This window comes from Neovison vison, chromosome 5 (assembly GCF_020171115.1).
Source record: "Neovison vison isolate M4711 chromosome 5, ASM_NN_V1, whole genome shotgun sequence".
In the NCBI taxonomy this organism is placed as follows: Eukaryota; Metazoa; Chordata; class Mammalia; order Carnivora; family Mustelidae; genus Neogale; species Neogale vison.
In genome coordinates, this window is record NC_058095.1 from 114,078,031 (window position 1) to 114,105,145 (window position 27,115).

General features: G+C 39.0%; 1 protein-coding gene across 2 annotated transcripts in view; it reads left to right on the forward strand.

Annotated features, from left to right (window-relative positions):
* VWA8 (von Willebrand factor A domain containing 8) overlaps positions 1-27,115 on the forward strand; it is a 330,223-nt gene that overhangs the window by 232,627 nt on the left and 70,481 nt on the right. For both annotated transcript variants that reach the window (XM_044249814.1, XM_044249815.1), the window contains 2 exons: positions 6,194-6,275; positions 10,096-10,300. In XM_044249814.1, coding sequence (XP_044105749.1) covers positions 6,194-6,275; positions 10,096-10,300 — 287 coding nt within the window. The remainder of the gene's footprint in view (positions 1-6,193; positions 6,276-10,095; positions 10,301-27,115) is intronic.

A 27,115-nucleotide genomic window follows, 5' to 3' on the forward strand; every position in this document is an offset into this window, starting at 1 on the left:
TTTTACTACCAATGTCCAAATCACTGCCATCTTAAACTAGAATATTGCAACAGCCTCTGATGTTTCCTCTTCCACTCTTTCCCATTCTCCACGCATCAGACACAGTGATATTTTTGAAGTATGCCTTTGTTCTTATTAAGGTTCAGTTTATATATTGTTCAGCTTGTGGATAGTTCTGTGAGTTTGACAAACACATACAGTTCTGTTACCATCACCAGAACTGACAGAGAACAGTCCCATCTCCCCGAAAATCTCCCCCAGGCTACTTGCAGTCAGCCTCTCCACCTACTCCCTGTCCCCTGACCAATCTGATTTCTGTCCTTATGGATTTACCTTTTCCAGAATGTTCATATAAGCGACATCATACAGTATATGGTCTCTCAACTCTGGTTTCTTTCACCGAATATCATGTCTTTGAGAATCATTTCTATCGTTGTGTGTGCCAGTAGTTCATTTTATTGCCAAGTAGTAGTCTCGTGTGTGGATGTGCACACTTTGTCTGTTCACTCACAAGTTGGTGGATAGTTGGATCTTTTCTACTTTTTGACAATAATATAGGAATGGCATTTTTACATTATATGACAGAAGTGCCAAACTGTTTTAGAAAGTGACAATACCTTTTGCATTCCTGTCAGCAAAGAAGTTCTGCTGTCTCCTTGCCAGTATAGTCTGTTTTGCCATTCTAGTGGGTGTGCAGCAATATCTCATTATGATTTTAATTTGCATTTTCCCCATGCCTAATGATGTTGAGCATCTTGTCGTATACACCTCCCTTAGTGAAATGTCTCAGATTTTTGCCCTTGGGTTATTTGGGTGTTTTTGCTTTTTTTAAGAGTTTTGTATGTTCCCGATATATTCAGGGTACATGTCCACTATCCAATATATTCTTTTCAAATATCTTCTCCCATTTTGATGAAAGGAAAACTTCCCGTCTAGAAATTTTATAGTTTTAGATTTTACATTTAAGGCTCCATTTTGAGGTAATTTTTAAAATACGGTGCATGGTGTGAATTGAGACTCATTGTTTTGTATGCGGATATTCACTTGTTCCAGCACCATTTGCTGGAAGATCTGTCCTTTCTCCATTGAATTTCAGCTGTTGGACCTCTGCTGAAAATCAACTGACCACATATGTTTGCGTCTATTTCTGTATCTTCAGTTGTGTTCCATTGATCTCTGTGTCCATCCCTCCACTACTAGCACACTGGATTCCTTTCTAGCTTTGACACCACTTGATAGTGAGTGCATAGATCTTCTAACTGTTGGTAGGGATCAATAGATAGAAAACTACTGAAAGGAAATCAGGGAAAAGGAAGACTTACGGCTAAATTGACCCCGGAGGATACTTGCTGAAGGCAGGCCAGGGTGATTATGGAGGGTGGAGGGTGAGGAACCTGATCACGTGTGGAGGGTGGGGGGTTCTGGTTAAAAATGACTTAGAAGGACTCTTGCTGAAAGTAAGAGTATGGAGATGAACACAGAAGCCCAAAAGTTGGAAGAGGATCCAAAGGAGCTCACGAGAGTTCAAAGGAGATGGTCTTTGTCATCATCTTTATTGATAGCTTCTTCATACTTTCACTGGAGAACACTACAGTTGACTCATCTAGTCTCTGTTACACACACTTTCCAGTTTTTGCTGTTACAGATAATGGGCAACAAGTATCCTTGTACCCTTCTCCTTGTGTACATGCTGAGAGTTCACAGGGTACATGTCTAAGACTAGAATTACCAGATTGTCTCCCAATGTTGTTCCAGTTGCCTTAAAGAGGTCCTGATGCTCCCCATCCTTATGTATTCTTGAAGGGATCAGACCTTTCATTATGGTTTCAGTTTATCTTTCCCTAATTTTTAATAACTCCGAGAATCTTTTCATATGTTGTGATTTACTCTTCTGAGAATTGCCTGTTTATATCTTTTACGATTTTTCTCTTGGTTGCTAGGAATTTTATTTCCCCTCATTTGTTTAAGTAATACTCCTTAAGTATTTCAAATGTACATGAAGTGCTTAGCATGGTATCTGGTACACAGGAAGAATTTTATAAATGTGGGCTGTTGAAAAAAAAATTCCTAGGAGAATGACCAAGGGAGATGCCAGGAGGATAGCTGTGCACAGGCCTAGGAATCAACAGTTCAGATGAGGACACATGAGAAAGTAGTAAATTTGTGGCTAATAAACATCAATTATAAGAAACAAAAATAATAAAAGTTCGTGAAATTTTTAAAAGCATATATCAAAACTATGAGACAATTATAATCCACGACTTAGGGAGAGGAGTGACTAATGTTAAAGTGTTCTAAGTGCCTTACTTTGTTCAGGAGGAAGGATAACGATGTTAAGTTTGTGTGTCAGTAAGTTAGGAGTAGAGTATATAACTTCCAGAGTAGTAGAGGAAAGATAATGGCATAAGAAATCTTTGCCCTGGTTAAGAAGCAGTCATTGAGCTGACATGGGTATAAAAAATAGTTTGGCCTTTTTTTTAAGTAAATAGAGTCCAACAGTCTGATTAGTCAGGAACTAGCGCAGATCAGCCTTTTATTAAAGAAATCAATGGAAACTATAGAGGTTATTCTCCTGGTGGCTTTCACAAAGATGGCATAATTTTTATTTAATGCAGACAGGGAGAGATTTACTGCTTTCTTCCAGTCTTTTTCTTTTTTTTCCTAGTTAATTGTTAGCTGCTTTTTTTTTCTTTTTTTCTTTTTTTCTTTTTTTCTTTTTTTCTTTTCTTCTTTCTTTCTTTCTTTCTTTCTAATCACAGACCTCAGCTCTTCAAACACAAAATAACAACTCTGGATTAAAAGTGATAATCTGTGTTTTGAACTGAGTAAATTCAAAGATTTGGCATTGGCACGATTGCAGGGCACACATCACTCTTAATCTGTGAACACAGAAATGCATTAAACTTGGTAGTTAACAGATGTACATAGAATTTCATTGCTAAAAGTAGTGAATTTTTTAATATAATTTCATCTTCCCTTTGAATGTGTTCTGGGTTGTTTTGCCTGACAACTTTGATACCTCCTCCTAACCTTGGCGCTGTGCACATAGCTGTCCCCACCGTTTGCGGGAACGGTGCGGTAAATATGCAGCCGTGACTTCCCTTTTGACGTTAATGAACTCATGCTCATGCATAGCTTATACCTGTCCTTGAAATCCACCTGGATTATAAATGTAATGGAAATTTACTGAGCCTCTGTCCTCTCTCCAGTGTTGAAACATTTAAAATGGATAGACAAGGATTTGGCCAAGTTTGGAGGGAAATCTGGCCACGGTGTTCGCCTCCTTAATTCAGTCATGCATTCTGAGCCGATTCGTTTTCAAATCAGTAAACATCAATGCTGATTATTTTTCAACTGCTCCCCATTACCATTTCCACCACCACTCCCTTAATACTGCTTTCAAAAGTGCTTTATAGCCACAAAGTGCCTTTTCTGATACGTGAAAATATTTTTTAGCACCAGGAGTAAAATTCTTACTTTCCCTTTCTTGAAATAGACACAGCCATTACTGCATTTTCTCACCCTCTTTATGCCATGGAATTAATTTGCACAGTGAAAGAAAAGATATTTTAAAATAAGTTGGCTTACTTTGCTTTCACGGGCCGTCTGAAAGCTCTGGTGGCCACAGCCCCAGCTCAGCTTCTCACTACTACTTACGAAGAAAAAGCACCCGTGAGTGACAAGCCAACATGTAAGTCAGTTAATGAGGCAGCCGCTTCAATAACTGGTCATTTTTGGCAAAGAACCTGGGTCTATAAATAATTCAACCCACTTCGGCTGGGTCTTAGCAGCAGGAACTGTCAAAAGTGATATATGGTGCCAAACTTTATCCAAGACTGACCTCCCGTCCCAGGCAGCGTTTCCAATGCAGGCTGTGTGTGACTGACGATAAGCATGCTTGTTTTATATAAATGGCCATCTAGGGATGGCCAATTCAGCCGGGTGGTCAGGTTACCATAGGAACTCTCTTTTCTTACCCTCTGCTGCCCTGGACATTACCTTCCTTGCCTCCTAACCCTCTGACCTCTGGCACTCCTGCCTGCCTTGCTCTGCAGCTCATACCTAACCCCCAGGCCTATGGGTTTCCAGAGGCCCACTTGGTGGGTTTTGTTTTGTTGTGTGGGGTTTGTTTTTGTTTTGTAAGGAACTTTCCTGTTTCTGCTGTGGGCTCCTCAGATGAGGCAGGAATCCCATCTCCTTCTTTCTCCTCAGTACTTTGTATAGTGTCTGGTACAAAGTAAACCTAACCATGTTTTTTGAATAAATAAGACATATTTTGAGTTTTGAATTTTTTAGAGGGTCTACTCAAAAACCTCTGTCTACAAACATGAAATAAAAATACGAAGTTTCTTACTTTCTTTTTTTTTTTTTTGTAAACTACATTGGATAAATTCAATGTGAACGTCCTGGACATCTCATTCAAACCTGAAGTTGTAATAAGAGATGGACAACAGACAAAAAATCTTTAAAAAGTATGGGTTCTAAAGACACAGATGTCGTGAAAAGAAGGGCCATCTGTACCCCAATGTTTATAGCAGCAATGGCCACAGTCGCCAAACTATGGAAAGAACCAAGATGCCCTTAAACGGATGAATGGATAAGGAAGATGTGGTCCATATACACTATGGAGTATTATGCCTCCATCAGAAAGGATGAATACCCAACTTTTGTAGCAACATGGACGGGACTGGAAGAGATTATGCTGAGTGAAATAAGTCAAGCAGAGAGAGTCAATTATCATATGGTTTCACTTATTTGTGGAACATAACAAATAGCATGGAGGACAAGGGGCATTAGAGAGGAGTAGGGAATTTGGGTAAATTGGAAGGGGAGGTGAACCATAAGAGACTATGGACTCTGAAAAACAGTCTGAGGGGTTTGAAGTGGCGGGGGGGGTGGGAGGTAGGGGTACCAGGTGGTGGGTATTATAGAGGGCACGGCTTGCATGGAGCACTGGGTGTGGTGAAAAAATAATGAATAATGTTTTTCTGAAAATAAATAAATTGAAAAAAAAAAGAAAAAGAAAAAAAAAGTATGGGTTCTGTGTAGGGGAGATTTTTTTTTTTTTTAAGAGACACTAATGGCCCATATCTTCTAAAATGAGGCTATTTTCAAAATCATAGCCCTTGGGTCAGCTTAGGCAGGAGTCATCTGGAGGGGCGGACAGAGCAGAGATTGCAAAGCCAAGAAGGCCTGGATTTGAATGCCATCTCTGTCACTCTCCAGCCATGTCACCTCAAGCAGGTCACGTTACCCTCACACTTCTGTTAGCTTCAGTTTCCTCCTCACTCAAGCGGGAATCACGAGTCTTTGTGGTCAGGATTCAAAACACTGCCTAGAAAGACGGAGCAGAGTTTCTGGCACACAGTAGGGGCAGCACATGATGGTCAGTGGTGGTTCTCAGGGCTTTGGAAGAGAAGTCAGCAGACCCCTGGAATTGGCTGGGAAACAACTCCAAGATCAGAGGGAGGGGGGCCTAGCCTCCGTATATCAGACCCTGTCCCTCTCCCCATCTGAACCTTTCATTTCCATGGTCTAGAGTCTTCATTGCACAGACCTACCTTCACCTCACCTCTCCTGTCTTGGTGGGGCCAATGATTACAGGTACCACGTGTTGAGCACCTACTAATTAAGTGCTTTCCAATCACTAACTGCATCTAATCCTCAAAATAATGTCTGTGGTGCTCAGATGCTGATGTGATCCCCATTTTACAAATGACAGAAGAAGTGAGGTACCTAACCTGACCAGCATAAAACACGGTTCGGAAATATCAGAATCGGGATTTTATACCCAGCCAGTCCAGTTACGAAGTGGCTGCTTGTACTGTCATTTTGACTTCCTAGGAAGGAAAGACAGAATTCAGGTGAAAAAATCTTTTTAAATAAACTGTAAGTGCTAAAATGGCTCATCTTGGAAAGCTAGCAAAGACAAAGAAAAGAACTCAGGTCATTTCTGGACAGTAAAGAACCATGGTCTGATGTGCATGTATTTGACAGTCTTTGTGTTTTCTTGACCGAAACATAACCCTACAGACTAGATTTGGTCCAGGACCTTGTCAGGTGGGTCTCAAAGCTCTGTCCTAGGCTACTGGTAATTTCATTCAACTTCTAGCAACATTCATGCTTTCTGCTGGTGTTACGTTGGTATCATGCAGTAATTTAATACTCATCTCATACCATGACTTGTTTGCAGATGTGACCCCTCCGCAAACAGCTGGTTATATAGAAATCACTGACCTTCAATCAAAGAAACTCCGATATATCCCTGTTCCCAGGTAAGCCATGTTCACCTTTATTCTCATTTCGAATGTCAGATCAAGAGCAAGTCAAGTCTTACTGTGCATTCCAAATAAATCTGTGCTTTTGTCTACTGAAAGAACAAAGCTCTTCCCCCCACCCCACTTGCAGTTAGCTTGTATCTTGCTGCTGTTCTGCATGCTTTACTGCTATTTTTATTTTCATTTGGGAAAAATGTTCAAACGTTATATAGGTATAAGTCTAACAGCCTTTGAGGGCTTCATTTCTCTATCTTTGATCTAGTCATTGACTGATCCCCAATGATAAATTTTTCTGTACTTGAAACAGTGTTTTCAGTATTGGAGAAAATTTTCATCTTATTAACTTTATTTTTTTCTAAGTTCTCATTTGAATTTCCGTTAGTTACCATACAGTGTAATATCAGGTACACAGGACAGTGATTCAGCACTTCCATACACCACCCTGCGCTCATCCCGACAAGTGCCCTCCTTAATCCCCATCACCTGCATCACCCATCCCCCTGCCCACCTCCCTCTGGTAACCATCCATTTGTTCTCTACAGTTAAGAGTCTGTTTCTGGTTTCTCTCCCTCTCTCTCTTTTTTTTCCCTTTGCTTGTTTGTTTTGTTTCTTAAACTCCACATATGAGTGAAATCATATGGTAATTATCTTCTCTGACTTATTTTGCTTAGCATAATACTCTCGAGCTGCATCCACTGTATTTTTTAACTTTATATATTAGTTTTCAGAGGTGAATGTGTTCAAAATGTCAATAAATTTAAATAGCATTTTTTAAAACGGTTTTTAAAAATGCTGTGAAGGCTCTTCAGTAGCTAAAGGCTTCCAGAGATTCTGAATGGAACTCATGACCAATTACTGCTTCTGTTATTGTCCAGTGATGAAAGCAAGGTACGTAAACCCACCAGACTGAGGACACAGAAGGAAAACTACGTTCTTGGTTTCTACCCTTGAGGATCACAGTGTCCTCACTAGTAGCCCGTCCCTTTCTGGATGCGTCTGTTCCTAATCTCCCTCTCTTACTTGAACCACACACCTGCTCTGGTCTATTTGGCCCAGCTTCCTCATTCTTCCTTACTTTGCTCCCCAATCAGCGCCTCCTTCTTTGAATCTTTTCCTCTGCTTTGGCCTAGTTTGACACCACATCCCCTCATAACATATACTTCCTTATAGGCGACTGAGCCCTCACAACACAGGGAGAAAACCTCACCTGAACTCTCTAGCAGAGGAGCCTAGAGAACCTTCCAGCATGAGAGAAAGTCACCCTTAGCATCACCAGGCCGCTTTCCAGCCACTCCTCCAACCCCCTAGAAGAACCAGCCCAGCGTGATAGTACACAGTAACTCAGAAACACAGTTTCATTTCTTAGGACCCTTAATCAGGTTCAATAAATATAAGTAATCAAAGCATTACTCAAAAAATAGCTTTACTTGTTCCAGCATATATAAATATGCCTTCTTAGAGCACCTTAATGTGTCAGTTTAATAGAAAATGGCTTTTAGTCATTTGGGGAAATTCCTCGTTCCATATGAAGTATATGCTTATTAAAATACACTATGAATTCAAGCAACAAAAGCAAAGAACAGCTTTGTGTTTTTTACATTTCTAAAAGCATTAATAACTTTTTCCCAGTATTTCTCTTAATTGCTCTCTCATTAGCCCTGGCTTTTATTTCATTGCTCTTCTCTTTTAACTTTCTGTGTGAACCGTACGTGATACCTGCCGTGCAAGGAACATCTGGCAGAGCAGCTGTGTAAAGAGCCCAGGCCAGCTGGACACCACAAGGCAGTCCTTCAGAGCCTCCATACTGCCCACCAGAGACAGAATGCAAGCCAGATGTGTCATTGTCAATTCCTTATTAGCCATATTTTCCAAAGGAAAACAAGATAGGTGAAATTGACTTTAATCACATTTTATTGACCCAGTGTATTTAAAATGTTATCATTTTATCATGCACACTCTCTCCTTAAAATAAATATTTTTTGAAAAAATTTAAAAACATAAAATGTTATCATTTTGACACATATTCAATATAAAAATTTTAATGAGATATTTTATATTCCTTTTTTCTCCTTAGTCTTTGAAATCAGTTATGTATTTTACACTTTTGGAACATCTCCGTTTGGACTTGCCATATTTCAAGTGCCATGTGATTTGGAGTCTGTTCATTATCAGTATATCCTGAATTTCTCTTGAGATTAGCTATTGCCATTTTTGGCATATATGCAATCCAAGAGAACAACCCATCTGGATTTCAGTTTTCCTGCTAGTTGCTTAAATTTAGCATTCCGCTAGATAGCTGGAATTTTCCATCTGATGGCTAACTTCAAATAACAGAAGATACAGTAACACTGTAACTACAGGGCCAAAATGAATACATCACTTTTGCCCCCAGTAAAGCTTGAGTCTTTTTCCTCGAGTTTTTGTATTATTTACATCTGTAAAATGATACTGCCTAACATCTGTAAAATGATACTGCCTAGCTCTCATCTGTGGGTGTCTGGAAATCTGGGCCTCACTCTACTATAATTCTATGCATTCTTCAATGACCTTGCTATAATGTAGTAAGGAGAAGATACATTTAAAACAAGGTAAAGAAGAGATTCTAGAGTTGGGGAGCAAATTGTGGTAAATACGTGACTTTTTTTCAGCACTGTTTTTTGACATATTGAAGAAATTGCCCATAGACTTTTCAAGTTTCATGGTAAAAAGAGTTAAACATTTAGCCAGTAAATACAGTATTCCACAGTCTTACTTCTTGAGTGCTCTTGGAAGACTCTCAAACATTATTGTTTCATGTAGATAAATTTCATTGTTCTGGGATAGCCCTTTACTTCACCATCTGTACCTATTAATTTTTTTACTAAGGCACATGTTTTTGGGGAGAGCACCATGAGGTAAATCCTGTATTATATCAAATGTCACCTTCTTTGAGTCCTTCTAGCCCTGTAAAGTAGTTCTGAAACCCTGGGACCCATACTACTGTTATCATCCTCTTCATATTAACATTTTCTAAAACTTCTGTGTCCCAGAGTAGCTAGCTCGGTCACTCTGTCTAAGGCAGACTGGGAAGAAAGGTCAAAGTAGTCTTGGTTTATTCTTTAGAATATTAGAAGATTTTATCCAACATATAGTGGTTTTCCCAGGTCTACACTGATGGTTTATTATGTTTTTATTATCTGATCAGACTATCCCTTTAGTCCATTTATTTCATATAGAAAATATCAGATGTATTTAGACATCTGGTAATTGGTAATTACCAACACTGGTAATTAGAATTTCTAATCTGTTTCTTTTGCACAGTGAGAGCTATATTCAGAAAAAGGAAGTGTGCAGTTGACTTATAGGCAAAAGCTGCATCACTAGAAATGAATATATAACAAAGGAAATATGTATATGTATGAAATATGTAATATGAGAAATACATAAATTCCTTGTTATAAATTCCTGTAACTCCCTAAGTTAGAAAATGCAAAATATTAAATACAAATGCAATTAAAGCCCATAGACAAGATATCAGTTTTCAGTTTCAGCACTTACACTGAAACTTAGAGCCCTAAGGAGTGAGCCCAGCATTGCAGACGCATGAGATCTGAGACGGTTTAGCGTTCTTTTCCTTCTGACAGTGAATGCTAGCATCATCGGGAATCCACAAATACAGAAAGCATGTAAATAACCAATAGATAACTGTGTATTTTTTTTTCTTACAGATGACTCTCTTGCTGTCTTTTAATGTGCTTGCTACTAGAGTATTTTATGGCAAGTTTAATGAACCAAAATTAGGCAAACTAGCTACTGACTACTGTAATTTCCTTATCAGATCAGAATATCTCTCGCCATATACCACATGGCTCTCTACTATTTCGGACACAGATGCTCTGCTAGCTGAGTGGGGCAAAGGTGGCGTTGTTACCGTTGACATGGGAGGTCATATCAGGCTCTGGGAAACTGGACTGGAACATCTGCAGCGATCCCTCATGGAATGGAGAAACATGATTGGACGAGAAGGTGACAGACATATGCAGGTACCACTCAAATTGACCTCCCCTCTTATATGCAGGTGCATATTCAAGTATATCTTTTAGTTGCAGCTGCCACAGTTGTGGAAACTTCTGGCCCCAAAACTTAAATATGGTTGCTTAATAGCTAAAATAATTTCTCATGATAGAGAAAGACAAACCTATCCCTCTAGAGAGTGAAAAAGTTAAAAATGTGCCCCTTTTATGGTCAGTGCCTAAATAGTCAGGTCCCTCACATCACAGCATGAAAATACAATCAACTTTTGTTGTCTAACCTCCAGTAGTAGTCAGTTTCCAGCACCACCTTCACATCTGTTCTGACCGTTACTGCCGTCATCTTCAGCATGTCCTCATGCTACTAAGGAAGCAGAGATACTGATGTAAAATATAGCCCATTACCGTAGGGCCAAAACCTATAACCTAGAGAAGATAAGTAAATGGCACATCCGGTAGAGATGCATCTTGACTTAGCAGTGGTCCAAAGTTGCCCCAACCCTGCACTGAAAAGAAACATGGCAACAGTGCACCAAAGTGAGAGGAAGCTCCAGAAATGGCTCAGGCCCCAGCTAATCTAGTTGCTGTCTGGAACTCCCATGAACAACGAGGAGAGCTGTGTGCCCATAAGTACTGAAGCATATCATTAAAGGATTTATTTGTAATTGATTTATTTTAATCTTTAGAAGAAAACTTCGCTGTTTACATTTCATTTTTATCCAGCAAGGTAGGAAGGAAAAATAGATTCCTGCCAGCTGTGTTGCTCTGTAAAGAACCAATTAGCAAGATAAAAAATTTCCACCAACTCTTCCACTGATATCTGATTAATAATTACTCCTTTATGTGGTTATTTTTGCGATTTCCCTTAAAGGAGAGAGGTTTAGATTTGTGAATGAATAATACATATTTTTCTCAGATTCTTAAAAGTTTATAGGAACATGGTCAAGATTGGCAAGCAACCTCAACTTTTTGAAAGGGTATCAATATATTAATTTAATTAAGCTAAAACAAATGTATTGCTCTAAAATAAACATGTGATTAAGTACAGTGATGCTATCATAGCAACAGACTGACTGTTGGTCACTATCCATAACAATAATTAGAAAATTAATTAACTGTGGTTCTGATTCTCTTATTATTCTAAGCATTAGTTTCTTTTTCTTGTGAATTAATCTCCTCTTTTCATTACAGTGCTTTAGGCCTAAGAGTAAATACTCTTGTGTTTGTATTTCTTATATTTTATTTCAATCTCTCATATGTCATAGAGATGAAAGGTCCTATTTTTCCAAGGGTCAAGATTGTGGCTTCTTCCACAATAGAACTTTAAAAAAGGAATTTTATTCATGATTTTCATAACTGGTCTTGACTGCTACAAAAGTTAACCCCTATTTGCATTTGAGCCATATACTCTTCTCTTCCCTGACTTCCCCAACTCTGTTGTTCATCTTCCTTTTCCCAGCTCCTAGCATAGTGATTGATACACAGTAGGCAGTTAATATGTTTGTGTATGTCACACTCGTATATACTAAATTGCACTGGCCACTGAAGCTATTTGATGAAAATGGAATTGTTCTTTTAAACTGTCACAAGTGATTCATTTGTTTTTAATGTAACCGAATAAGTATTTAGTGAATTAATATCTATAGCTAATAAGCTAGAAATGAACAGAAATATATTCTCTAATATCCCAAAAATAATCAAAATGCTTGGCTGTGGTTTTCAAGGCAACATCTGATCCTTCCCAAACCAAACTTTTTCCAGGAAATGTATAACTTTATGTCTCCAGTTCACAGTTCTGCTGTAGCAGAAATAAGACGTACTTAGAAATAAAGTTACATGTTTGAGAATTGGAAATTAGTTTCCCTTAGAAACTTAGGGTAGATGTTATCCAACTTTCTCCTTCCATTTCTGTGTTCCTGAATCCATTTTGGTCGATATTGAAATATATATTTATATATGTACTCAAACCGAGAAACACACTGTGATCTTGCATCTTTATGTGTAAACAGACAGGATTAATTGTCCAAATGGTCTGCCATTGTTTTAGTCTTGGGTCACATCTCTCCTCTTCTCCCTGCTTGGTAAATAATGAGACTGTATATTTAATTGCTCTTATTTAGACCAGTTGGTGTGATTATTTACGAGTAGTTTACACAACCAAATCCAGATAGGAACCATGACGGAGCAATGGTTCTAAAAAGCAGCAATGTGCTTTTTTCAATTCCCGTACCGTGTGATCCCTCAGGCTATTCCTCATTAATGGTCCCTTTATTCAGCATATGTCTACTCCTGGTTTTGGACCTTGAAAAATGCCTTTCTTGGAAATATTGAGAAAAGAGTGTATGTTCTCGGGACTGTCCTTAATGCTGGCTGAATGCCCACCCCTTCCCTGCTCCTGGCAGAGTAACCCGATCTCCACCTAGTGGCGAAATGGATTTACTTTACATCCTGGAAATTTGAAAGGCCTGCTTGGCACTTCAATCCTTTAAGGCAGCCCAGGCCTGCTTGCATGGGGGGGTGTACACACGCCTGCCTTGAGTGGTTCCTGTTGGTCACGAGATGTTCCTTAAGGTCAGCAGTGAAGGCAGGCAAACAGCCTGGCAAGCCATGCCCCACTTATTGACCCACTTTTTTCCCTGATTCTTCTGCATGGGATCAGAACTGTTGATACTTAGATAAACATCAGCTACACGCTTTATCACTCTCCTTTACATCTTGCTACATTTCAGCCTTCTAGAGTTATTAGTTCTTATAGCCATTGTTGCTTTGAATTTTTATTTTTGCCGAATGAATTCATTGATAGTTTTCTTTCATGAGCACAGTTTGAAAGAGAGTATTTATTGAGCTCTGCATATAAAATGTGCTCATTAATTTTACATGTTTTGATGGGAACATGTGTTTTTCTCACAGCAAACAACAAACTCAAAGTGTCAGCATAACTGTAGTTCTAAAAGCCCATAATTAAGAATTCATATTTATGGGACGCCTGGGTGGCTCAGTTGGTTAATCATCTACTTCTGGCTCAGGTCATGATCTCAGGGTCCTGGAATGGAGCCCTACATGGGGCTTTCTGCTCAGTGGGGAGTCTGCTTATCCCTAGCCCTTTGCCCCTCCTCCCGCTCATGCTCTCTTTCTCTCAAATAAAATATTTTTTTTTTAAAAAGAATTCCTATTTGTTATTTTTAGACTCCATATTTTCAGAAGCATGTGTTAATTATAAGTCAGAATTTTTCTGACCATGCTTCAAAGTGTTCTCTATAAAGTATATTTTTCCATTTTTGTTTAGCTACATTTGGATTTGTCCCAAGAAGGCTATTCAAGCTACACCCCACTTTTCTTCAAAACTCAGATCCTCTTCTCTAAAAAGCTCCTGGTGACTGTTCTTGTGGGAGCACAAAAGCTAAAAGGTTATAGCTGCCAAATGTTATTGTCTAATTACAGTAAACTAATTAGAAAGTAAATCATCTATATATTACTGGTAAAACCTCTCTGAGACCTTTGAATACTGTATATTTGTAAAATGGATAGAATCTTTGGAATACACTGTGGGACTAGAACTTACTCATTTGTACAGTGAAGATAGTGCCCAGTACACAGTAGATGCTTAGTACAGGCATGAAACAAATACATAGAAAAGATAACTAACTTATATTAAGCACCATTAATTCTTTACCCCTTTTAAAGAAGACATTCTAGCAATATGAGTAAAGGTGAATTGCTGCACTTTGGTAAATAATCCTGTCCTTTTCTTTAACTACTAGCTCAACAGGATTTTTTTTTTAAGATCACGGTAAGATAGTAAGTCCTGCTTCCGGTTTTAGAAACCACTAGATCATTTCACTGGACCTCTAATAGCACATTTAGTTTTGCAGTATGCAGACTGTTCTCTCCACATGTGACGGGGCTTGCAGTTCATAGTTCACTCTTATACTTCATTCTTCACTTTGGCCAGTAACTCTGAAAATACTTAATAGTCTAATTCAGTGGGTCATTATTTCAGAGCAACCCATATTTTATAGGATTATTATATGTACATGTATCTTTGGAAATCTTCCTTGGCTCAAAAAGGTAATGCTTTTTTTTTTTAAATTTTTATAATTTCCCACCATATCTCCTAGCAATATGAGTAGAGCTGGTTTTCAGCAAGATGTTCTAGCCACTTGCCTATGCGGTAGCATTTGAACAAGATCTCTCATGATTTTCCCATGTTCCTGTTAGAGAATTTCCCAGCCATAGAAATTCATTTTGAATCTAGATTCGGAATAAGACTTAAAGATTTGAATAAGGTCTCTAATGAAAATGCAAGATGGCAGAGGAGGAGTACCCCGTTGTGTGCTGATAGACCAGCTCTTTGGGGAGGGAAAGGGAGGGCCGTTTATAATATTTGCCAATTTCCATGGTGTAAATACTCCCTCGGTGGCTGATTTCAAGCCACCAAAGATTAACAGTCTAGTTGCTAAATGCCTGAGTATTTAGCAGCTATCTCTCACAAAGTGGTACAGTCAGGTTCCAGTGTGCCGCTGTCTTGATTAAACCTTTAACCCCCCCCCGCCCCACTAGGAAAATTATCACAGTTACCTATCTGCAAGGTCTTTCAGAAATCAGGCAACAGAAATGTAGGTGAGAGAGAGAGGCAACAGGAAAAGGAAAGAAGTACTAAGAACACGGGTAAGTTGGTGTCGCATTATCCCTGGGAAATGTTGAAGCCTGCCGTTGTCCCAGTCATAGATTGGCAATGCTCCTTCTGAACCAGGAATTCAGTGTGAACAAGGAATTGGGAAGAAGTCTGCGCTCAAGTACGATGACGCTTGTGGGTTCATGAGCACAAGCCGCCTTTTTTTAGAAACACCATTTCCGAAGGAAATCATCAGCTGGTTTTGACATTCATCCAGAAGCAGTACTTCCATTAGATCACAACTTTGTTGGTAATTGCTAAATATAACTAAAATTAAATGAGCAACCACCTCCCCGAGACAAGCAAATCAACAAGCCTATGACTTTCAGGGAGGTCATGAGTTTTCATTAACTTTTTGCGCATATCTATCTGACAAAAACCATAATCCTCTAAATCACAGTAACTGTGGGCATTATGGTGCCTTAAACTAACATTAAAAACAGAAATATCTTTGGGTAAATTGGAAGGGGAGATGAACCATGAGAGACTATGGACTCTGAAAAACAATCTGAGGGGTTTGAAGTGGCGGGGGGGTGGGAGGTTGGGGTACCAGGTGGTGGGTATTATAGAGGGCACAGCTTGCAAGGAGCACTGGGTGTGGTGAAAAAATAATGAATACTGTTTTTCTGAAAATAAATAAATTGGGGAAAAAAAAAAAAACAGAAATATCATCTTGCCTCCTCATTGTAGAAAAGACCTAATCTTAGGAAATTGCTTTTTAAATCATCAGCAAAAGAAGTATTCTAACTCCTTTCTTTCATGGCGAACCTTAATATCATTATTCTATATGTTACTATACCCCAGTGCATATATTTTTTTAAGATTTATTTATTTGACAGAAAGCGAGATCACAAGTAGGCAGAGAGGCAGGCAGAGAGAGGGGGAAGCAGACTCCCCGCTAAGCAGAGAGCCCAATGTGGGGCTCCATCCTAGGACCCTGAGGTCATGACCTGAGCCAAAGGCAGAGGCCCAACCCACTGAGCCACCCAGGCACCCCCCGCTCCAGTGCATGTTATTTAACAACATGATCAACAAGTAAAGAAGTGATCCTAGCAATATTTCAAGTATATGAGGAAAATAAATTAATTCTGTAATATATCAGTTATAAATTGAGATGTCGAATGCAACGAATATGTTGACAAGCAATGGGTCTAGAATTTTTGATTCTGAGCTCATTATCTATGTGTTTTGTGCAATCACAATGACTCTAGAAATAAAACTTTGCTGTTATATTCATAAATAAAATTGTAATTTTATTCATAAACAGTACAACCTGTTGGCTCCACTTTCCAGTTATAATATAAAGACAGTACAATGCACTGTACCTTCCAAAGTTGTTTTAAGAATGAAATGCATTAGTACCTAACACAGAGATACTCTATAAACAAATAAAAATTAGAAACTTGGAATTTAGGTAATATTGGGCCATAGAATTCTTTTATGCTTATATGGAAACAAAGCCAAATTAAAAAGAGGTTTTCTGTTCCTCAAACAACTAATATTAAATCATGACCCAATGAGTTACATAATTCACCATCTTAGTGTTATAAGATGTGTGGTTTATTTATAATCCTGTTTAAGAAAAGTTTTGTCAGGCCCAAAAAAGGAATTAAAAAGGGTCTGTGCCGAAACCTGTCAACTTGAAAAAAAGCAGGAAATCAATGATAAAAAAATTCTCAGCAATGAATTATGGTGTTTAGCCTTATTCAAAAGACAAATTAGGACAGGACTAAAAAATACACAGTAAAATATACATCATCTTTAGCCTGAGTCCTGAAAACAGTAAAAAGAGCAAGTCAAATTTGAAGTTGTCTTTCTTAGTTTTTCCATATGCCATACTCTTGTCTTTCCTTACAACATTCAAAAAAATGTCTCTCTTTTTATTTTCAATTTTCTCTCAAGGTCAGGTCACAGACAGCATTTCTTCTTTGAATAATTCCAACTATTCTTTTGTTTATTTCATTAACATTTGTTGAGCACCCAGAATTGCTAGGAGAAAGAAAGAAAGGAACTTACAGGGAACTTACAGTCACGTAGAGCTACAACCAAGTAAATTGTAGTGCAAGGTGGTAAATAAACTGATGGGAGAATGATCAAAGGCTCAGAAGACAGTGCAGAAAAATTTGACTCTATCTTCGGAAGGAGTTCCAAGATGAAATAATCCCCAAACCCAGTTTTTCTGGAAGAGGGAAGGGACTCCTGATAAATCCAATGCATGTGATTAGTTTTGTCTCTTGCCAAAATCCCAGTAAAAGAACAGTGAAGGATCAAAAAGAAGTACAAACCCCACCCAGACAAAGAGAACTAGAGATGTAACAACAGCATGCGTTGTTGCAGGAGGATGGAAAATAAATGGGTGGGTGGTAATGAGTTATCATCTGGAGAGAGCTAAAACCCATTCCTCCAGAAGGGGAAGCCAGTAAGACCCAAGATGCTGTACTCTGCAGAAGCCCGCGAAGCATCAGGACATCAGGATTTGAAGACACCATGGACCTCTGAAGGTTAGAGAGTGCAGAGTGGCACCAGAAATTGGAAGATTAATTGAAAGCTATGTAGAGACAATTTAGAGAGCCAAATTTTCTCCTCTATCTTATGCACCTGGGCCACTGGCTCTTCTCTAGGCTGATCAGAAACAGGAACTGTCATGGAGATCTATACAATTTAGGACAAGAGTGTGACCATATAGAAAACAAGAAAATAAAGTGAAAGTCTGCTTTTCTTATTTGGATCCCATGAAGGTGGCATCCACATTTATATACTTTGAGCAGAAGAGTAGAAAAACCCTTTCTGGAAACTGATATGTCCAAGAGAAAAGCCTTTCTGCTACTAATATTTGAAAGTTTCTTCCTAGTTACCTTACAAGAAGACCCACTTGTTGTCAAGACCTACCTTGTGCAAAAAGTTTTCAGCCCCTTATTCTTAAATATTAATGGATAGCATCTTCTAAAAAAAAAAAAGAAAGAAAGAAAGAAAGAAAGAAAAATGGAAATCAAAACAAATGAACAGAGAAAATAGAGAGGATGCAGAAAGAAGAATATTTCACAAAGTGACAGTTGATATTGTCAGAGAAAGAAGAAAATATCATGGTCATAAAACAAAAACATGGTGCTGTTTTAACATAGGACCCTTCAAAGAACAGGAAAGATGTCTTGGAAATTGAGCAGAGTCAAGTACAGAAGTACTGAATCACTATATCCTATGCCTGAAACTAATGTAATGCTGCATATTAACTCTCCTGGAATTAAATAACCAAACAAATAAATGCTACATGGAGGAAAAAAGTAGTAGCAAAAATAAATTCTATAGAAGGGGTTGGCCATTCATTTGCTAGTAGTCTCCAATTTCTATAACATATTTAAAAGTTAAAAGACACAAGGCCTTGTAGGGGGTTAAAACGATTTTCTAGAGTGTGTTTCATATGAACCCCTCTAGGACTTGCTGATAGGAAGACAGAGGTAGGAAAATGGGTCTCTCTCACGGACTTCTGGTCACTTCGCAGGCAGAGCACAGCCCGTGTATTTCCCCCATGATCTACAGCCTAGCAAGGCTGTCAGTATTCTCCGCTTCCATCAGAAAACTGCTAAAAGCATTGGATCCCCTAGAGAAACGCATAGTATTTCTGGAGCAGGAGTGTGAAGCTTACAAGCCAGAGGAACTGGACTCACCGGTCTGTCCCAGAGGAAGCTGGCCTTTTATTCACTTAGAAGTTGCTTTTCTTTTCCAAGCTGCTGTGTTCTCGTGATTTTATTTAATTAACCAGTCAAGAATCAATCTTATCTCAGCCATGTTTGTGTACCCAAAAAACAAAAACAAAAACAAACAAAAAAAACTGTCCCTGCGCTTTTTAAATTAATTGATTCATCAATAATTGTCTGCATATAAATATAATGAAGACTTTTTTAAGTATAATCTCAATATGTACTAATGAATGGCTCTCCAGCAACAAATTTCCAGCAAAAATTGACACCTATAGATCCAAATATGATTACATATTTGCCATCATAAATACTTTTTTTGGTGAGAAAGAAGTTTTCCTGTCATGTCAATCTACAATCTAATGGCTCTGTTAATTGAATCTCAGTTCTTTAAAAGCTCTGTTGGTTCCCCCCCACCACACCCCATATTTCTAGTTAATTTTCATATAACAGTGCATATACTCTAGACCTGGCTTCAGGAAAGTCAACAATCCATAATCTCCCAGAGAGATGGTGGTGATCCTAGCTGTAGAGTCTCTTTGTGAGATGGGCTGGTGGTCGTCTGTTGAATTATGGAAATTATGGACAAACAATAGATATGCGAGTCCCCTGGGACCCAGCCATCCAGAATGTTCCAGTGGAGCACTTGCTCTGTACCCACCAACATAGGACCTGTGGGGAGATGGTGGAAATAGCGAAATATAGAGCATGGATTTTCTCCTCAGGGAGTTTGTGCTATGTGATTGGAGAGATGAGGCTGATCGTCATGAGACAGCAGGAAGTAGTATCAAAATCGGGGGGTTGGGGCCCTGTGCCATAATAGTCCAGGAGAGAAGTAGGTGTGCAGACAGAATTTATAAGTGAAGGAAATGGGGCTTGGGCTGCACTTTTATTTTACTTTATTTTATTTTATCTTTAGATAGTTCAAAAGGAGAATGCATTCCAGGCATTCTGAAATTCATGACCACAGGCATAGATACAAATGAGCACTGTGTGTTTCTTTAATAAGATGAATTTTGCCATAGGCTTGGATCATACCAAATCCAGGAGTGACCTGGTGCAGATAGCAAAGGAACAGTAAGCAAACATCACAGCCAGTGTGATGCAAGCTCAAAGCCCAGAGGGCAAATCCAGGTTGAACACCACCTATGCCAAAGAGACAGTGGAGGGGCGCCTGGGTGGCTCAGTGGGTTAAGCCGCTGCCTTCAGCTCAGGTCATGATCTCGGGGTCCTGGGATCGAGTCCCGCATCGGGCTCTCTGCTTGGTGGGGAGCCTGCTTCCTCCTCTCTCTCTCTCTCTCTGCCTGCCTCTCTGCCTACTTGTGATCTCTGTCTGTCAAATAAATGAATAAAATCTTAAAAAAAAAAAAAGAGAGAGAGAGAGACAGTGGAGGGTATACCAGAGCAGGGGCAGAAGTAAGAGCTGGGTCTGCGGCCACCAGAAATGTACAGGCTGGGGGGATTTCAGAAGACTGGGTGTGATTTAGTTTCAGCCCTGTCTTGCTGGTGCAGGACATTTTTAAAGGCAGTAGAAAGGATGTTAGTCTGTTTATGCGTATCTGTAGCAAATTATAAGACAAACCTAACTAAAAAGCAAAGGATATCTTTTGGGGATTGGTGCAATCAGGAGTCACTTGAAGGCTTCGTGAAGGTACAATGAGGCTTCTAGGTTTCTTTGCCTCGGAGCTGCTGAAGGGTATTGAATAGGAAAAATAGAAGATTGAAGGCTGTATTAGGAAGATGGACTTGCTAGTGATGTGCAGTCTGGGAAAGAACCCCAAGTAAACTAGGGCAACTATGAACATGGGTATGATCTGATGGAGAAAGGCTGCATATGGGACATGGAGCCAGACATTATGGACATTTCTAATTTGGATACCTGGCAAAATGGCAGATCATTGTAGGAACCAGGAAAGTTGGAGAGGAGATAGGATTCAAGCATTTTGAGTATGCTTTGTCCGAAGTAATGGTGAGATCCTTCACTGACAGTATACATTTGGTAATAGAAATAGATCACTGGACCAGTTAGTGAGAGTTAAAACGATCTTTAGCACACTATTGAGGTTTTAGCTGTAACCATGAAAATGGTTAGATACTAAGAAGAGTAGAGAGAAAATGATCATAGCAACTGAGCTTTGTATTTAGAAAAACTACCGATATTTCCAAAAGCATATTCTCAGAACCCTCTTTAATAACAAATCCATGTTCAAGCTGTTGGAAGACACTGTATAATTTAGCTGCCTCTTAGAAATGAAATGACAATTAGGAAATATACGGCTTTGAGAAGTCCCAGTAAAGAAACCTCTTTAATTTGTTTAACCCAGTAGTCTCCAGATCTGTTCAAAGTCTTTTGAATACTTCAGCAGGTTACCAGTCTTTAATGATTTATTTATTTACTTACTTACTTACTTATTTATTTGAGAGAGAGAGCATGGGATCCAATCCCATGACCCCAAGACCTGAGCCAAAATCAAGAGTTGGATGCTCAATCAGCTGGGCCACCTGGGTACTCCATTTGCCAGTCTTTATATTCCTGGTTTCCTTCACTCACTTCATCATGGACTTTGTGTAGTAGATCTCTTACGACAAGACCTTAATGCTAATTCTGAACCTGACTCAGGTTAGGATACAGCCACATTGCATGGCATGTATGACTTCAGGAAATAAATCTGCAATGCTAGGGTTGACAGTTAAATTCTAGCCAATAGGATTCAACAGTACATTAAAAGGATTATTCACCACGACCAAGTGGGATTTATCCCAGGGCTGCAAGGTTGGTTCAACATCCGCAAATCAGTCAATGTGATACAACACATCAATAAAAGAAAGAACAAGAACCATATGATACTCTCAATAGATGCTGAAAAAGCATTTGACAAAGTACAGCATCCCTTCCTGATCAAAACCCTTCAAAGTGTAGGGATAGAGGGCACATACCTCAATATCATCAAAGCCATCTATGAAAAACCCACTGCAAATATCATTCTCAATGGAGAAAAACTGAAAGCTTTTCCACTAAGGTCAGGAACACGGCAGGGATGTCCATTATCACCACTGCTATTCAACATAGTACTAGAAGTCCTAGCCTCAGCAATCAGACAACAAAAGGAAATTAAAGGCATCCAAATCGGCAAAGAAGAAGTCAAATTATCACTCTTCGCAGATGATATGATACTCTATGTGGAAAACCCAAAAGACTCCACTCCAAAACTGCTAGAACTTATACAGGAATTCAGTAAAGTGTCAGGATATAAGATCAATGCACAGAAATCAGTTGCATTTCTCTACACCAACAACAAGACAGAAGAAAGAGAAATAAAGGAGTCAATCCCATTTACAATTGCACCCCAGACCATAAGATACCTAGGAATAAACCTAACCAAAGAGGCTAAGAATCTATACTCAGAAAACTATAAAGTACTCATGAAAGAAATTGAGGAAGACACAAAGAAATGGAAAAATGTTCCATGCTCCTGGATTGGAAGAATAAATATTGTGAAAATGTCTATGCTACCTAAAGCAATCTACACATTTAATGCAATTCCTATCAAAGTACCATCCATCTTTTTCAAAGAAATGGAACAAATAATTTTAAAATTTATATGGAACCAGAAAAGACCTCGAATAGCCAAAGGGATATTGAAAAACAAAGCCAAAGTTGGTGGCATCACAATTCCGGACTTCAAGCTCTATTACAAAGCTGTCATCATCAAGACAGCATGGTACTGGCACAAAAACAGACACATAGACCAATGGAACAGAATAGAGAGCCCAGAAATAGACCCTCAACTCTATGGTCAACTAATCTTCAACAAAGCAGGAAAGAATGTCCAATGGAAAAAAGACAGCCTCTTCAATAAATGGTGTTGGGAAAATTGGACAGCCACGTGCAGAAAAATGAAATTGGACCATTTCCTTACACCACAGACAAAAATAAACTCAAAATGGATTAAGGACCTCAATGTGAGAAAGGAATCCATCAAAATCCTTGAGGAGAACACAGGCAGCAACCTCTTCGACCTCAGCCACAGCAACATCTTCCTAGGAACATCGCCAAAAGCAAGGGAAGCAAAGGCAAAAATGAACTGTTGGGATTTCATCAAGATCAAAAGCTTTTGCACAGCAAAGGAAATAGTTAACAAAACCAAAAAACAACTGACAGAATGGGAGAAGATATTTGCAAACGACATATCAGATAAAGGACTAGTGTCCAAAATCTATAAAGAACTTAACAAACTCAACACCCAAAGAACAAATAATCCAATCAAGAAATGGGCAGAGGACATGAACAGACGTTTCTGCAAAGAAGACATCCAGATGGCCAACAGACACATGAAAAAGTGCTCCATATCCCTCGGAATCAGGGAAATACAAATCAAAACCACAATGAGATATCACCTCACACCAGTCAGAATGGCTAAAATCAACAAGTCAGGAAATGACAGATGCTGGCGAGGATGCGGAGAAAGGGGAACCCTCCTACACTGTTGGTGGGAATGCAAGCTGGTGCAACCACTCTGGAAAACAGCATGGAGGTTCCTCAAAATGTTGAAAATAGAACTGCCCTATGATCCAGCAATTGCACTACTGGGAATTTACCCTAAAGATACAAACGTAGTGATCCAAAGGGGCACGTGCACCGGAATGTTTATAGCAGCAATGTCCACAATAGCCAAACTATGGAAAGAACCTAGATGTCCATCAACAGATGAATGGATCAAGAAGATGTGGTATATATACACAATGGAATACTATGCAGCCATCAAAAGAAACGAAATCTTGCCATTTGCGACAACATGGATGGAACTAGAGCGTATCATGCTTAGCGAAATAAGTCAAGCGGAGAAAGACAACTATCATATGATCTCCCTGATATGAGGGAGTGGTGATGCAACATGGGGGCTTAAGTGGTTAGGAGAAGAATCCATGAAACAAGATGGGATAGGGAGGGAGACAAACCATAAGTGACTCTTAATCTCACGAAACAAACTGTGGGTTGCTGGGGGGAGGGGGGTTGGGAGAAGGGGGGTAGGGTTATGGACATTGGGGAGGGTATGTGCTTTTGGGTAAATTGGAAGGGGAGATGAACCATGAGAGACTATGGACTCTGAAAAACAATCTGAGGGGTTTGAAGTGGCGGGGGGGTGGGAGGTTGGGGTACCAGGTGGTGGGTATTATAGAGGGCACAGCTTGCATGGAGCACTGGGTGTGGTGAAAAAATAATGAATACTGTTTTTCTGAAAATAAATTGGAAAAAAAAAAAAAAAAGAATAATTTATCCCGGATCTCTGAAGAGAGGACCTGCATTTGATTCCAGATTTATTATGGAAAAAGTATGAAAAATGATGCTTACATAGAGCACTAAAAGTGACAGAAATTCAGCTCACATTAACATAAACTACAAAAGGGAATTTATTGGCTCATGTGACCTAGTCTCTCCCCTCCTGGCTCTACTTTTTTCTGGAGTGGCTTCATTCTTACAAAGCCTTTCTCCATTTGGTCACAAAGTTAGCCCCAGTAGTGCTAGCAATACATGGTTCTTGTAGCTGACAATCCCAGAAAAAGGGGCACATCTTTGCCAGTAATTTCAGCAGAAGTCTTGAGGGATACTCCAGTAGGCCTGTGAGGTCACCTGCCTATCCTGAACCAATCACTGTGACCAAAGGGGTCAGATAATCTTAATTGGCCAGACCTAGATCATGTCTTTACTCTTAAGAGTTTGGAATGAGTGAGGACCCTATCGCTCCCATCTGAACCACAAAATTAGGAATTAAGAATAAGGGAAATACCCCAAAAGAAATGCTGAATAAGCAAAACCATGATCATGTGATTTCTTTTTTTTTTTTCTGGTAGTTTTGACAGCTAGAGCCACCCTCTTACAAGTGACAACTAATGATCTTTCTAGGCCAGGGCTTCCTGAAGGCTAGAACTATTGTCAGATTTACTGTGTTTTGCACTCAGCATGACATTCATGAAACATGAGTCTTAGCAAATGCAATCTGAAGATAATTAGGCCAATGATTGATCTATAGCATTCCTTAATTTCATCTTTCATTTAATTCCTAGAGCAAATACCTCAGACATATATGCTTGGTGTTCTAAGCACGTGTAGGACAGAAATAAACACTCTAGTTACAAGTGTCTTATGAGACTTTCCAGTTGCGAGGGTTTTGAATGAAATTGTCAAGTCTTTTTTGACAGTGCTCTGATGCCATTACTGGGGGTCTTTCTCCCAGCGAAAAGAACTTCGTGATATTGGAGCATTTTCATTATTTTTTTCTTTTAGACATTTCTGTTCTAAGAAGTGAACGCAATGCTGTTAAAGGCCCTACATTTCGCAATGCTGGTATGGATTGAATAATCCTTTCCATAAAGAGCAATGACATCCCTAGAGCCCCGGTAGGGAAGTCTAAAACATAACTACGTTTTGTGCGAACCAAAGGGGAAAGTGCCGCATTTGGCTGTGAGTCATTACCTCAGCCACTCTACCATCATATTTACATATATAAGTCATTGCCCAGAAAGGGAAAACCCTGTCAAAATACAAGAAACAAATTCATGTGTTCTAAATCTGGTTTGAGTTAACCCGTAGAGTTCCAAACAAATATGTAAGGACTGTTTCACAGCAATAAGTAGAAGCTATTATTGTTACTGTGGCTCTCTTAATATTAAAGTACAATGTTTTTTCCTATCATATAGCCTATACTTACTTAGAAGTTTAAAAAAATTAGCTGCACTGGTGCCTGGGTGGCCTTCAGCTCAGGTCATGAGTCCCCTGCTCTAGTGGGAAGTCCGCGTCTCCCTCTCCCTTTGCCTCTCCCCTTTGCTTGTGAGCTCTCACTCACTCTCTCCTGCTCTCTCTCAAATAAATAAATAAATTCTGAAAAAAAAATTATCTGTACATCTCTCTGGTTTGATGATAAGGATAAGCTTCTGACTGCTCTCACAATTAAACAGACTTCAAGATTCTGAATATAATTCTCCTTCTCACTCAAGCCCAGCTCAGGAAATATTTAGATAGGTAGGAAGTATTTTATACTTACTTATTTTTATGTTTATGAATATATGTGAGACATATAATTAATATATGTCTTTATATATATAACCTTTCTAAAGTTGCAGTAGAGTATTTTTTACAAAATATGCATTGACTCTCCCACTCTGAGTTTTTCACTGTTACTTCTGAATTTTGGTCAGTTTGAAAGAGCATATTGTTCACCCAGGACAACTGCTGATAAAAGCAATAGAAAGGGAAAGCATTTCCCCCTCAGAGCCTTAAACTCAAGCCTATTTGTAATTTCTGTCTTCAAGCGTCAACAAATAATTTTTTTAATTTTTCCTCACCGTATCTAATTATACGTTTGAAAACTTCTTCTTTCTTTCCATGTATATTTCTTCATGAACCGCTTGAAAGTAAGCTGTAGACATGATACCCCGTTACCTCTAAACATGTCAGTGAGTATTTCCTCAAAACAAAAGCACTCTCCTACATAACCACAGTACCGACCTCAAAATCAGGAAGTCGGTGACCAGACATCATCATGTCTAGTCCACAGATCTTAATCAAATTAGCATCCTTTTTAGCACAAAGACGCAGTCCAGGGTCACTTTCAGTGTTCGCTTTCAATCCAGAACAGTTTATTCATCTTTCCATGGCTTTCTTGACCTTGACATTTTTGAAGAGCATAGGCAAATTCTTGTGTAAAAACATCCCTCAAACTCTTAATCTCACAAAACAAACTGAGGGTTGCCAGGGGAGAAGGGAAGGAGAGGGTAGTGGGGTTATGGACAATGGGGAAGATATGTGCTATGGTGAGTGCTGTGAAGTGTATAAACCTGGCCATTCACAGACCTGTACCTCTGGAGCTAATAATATATTATATGTTAATAAAAAACATTAAAAAAATTTTAAAACATCCCTCAATTTGAGTGTAGCTAACGTTTCCTCATTTTAGATTCGGTTTATGCACCTGTGGCAGGACTATCACAGAAGTGATGCCATGTTTTTCTCCGTGTGTCCTGTTACTGGTGATGTTAACTTTGAACATCTGGGTACAGTGTTATCTCCTCTGTGTTTCTCCACTGTGAAGCTAATAGTATTCCTTTCATAATTAATACATGTCTTCTGTGGCCATTGTTTTGAGACTATATAAATCTCTTTATTTCTCCTCAAACTTGCTTTCTCTAATTTTACCATCCATCAGTGATTCTTATTTGAATCAATCATTACCACTATGGTTGCCAGTCAGTCAGTCCTCCTACATTTATCAGTTGGCATTTTATGCTAAGAAAGGACCCCCACCCCCTTTGTTTTTTATTAGTATTACCTCATGGGTTTCTATCTTATTTAACAGGTTATAGTCTATTGCCATTCTTATTTATTTGGATGTTCAGATTGTTCCAGATTTAGCCAATGGGAACCTTTTCAAGCCAGCTTCTTTATCCTTTTGACATGCC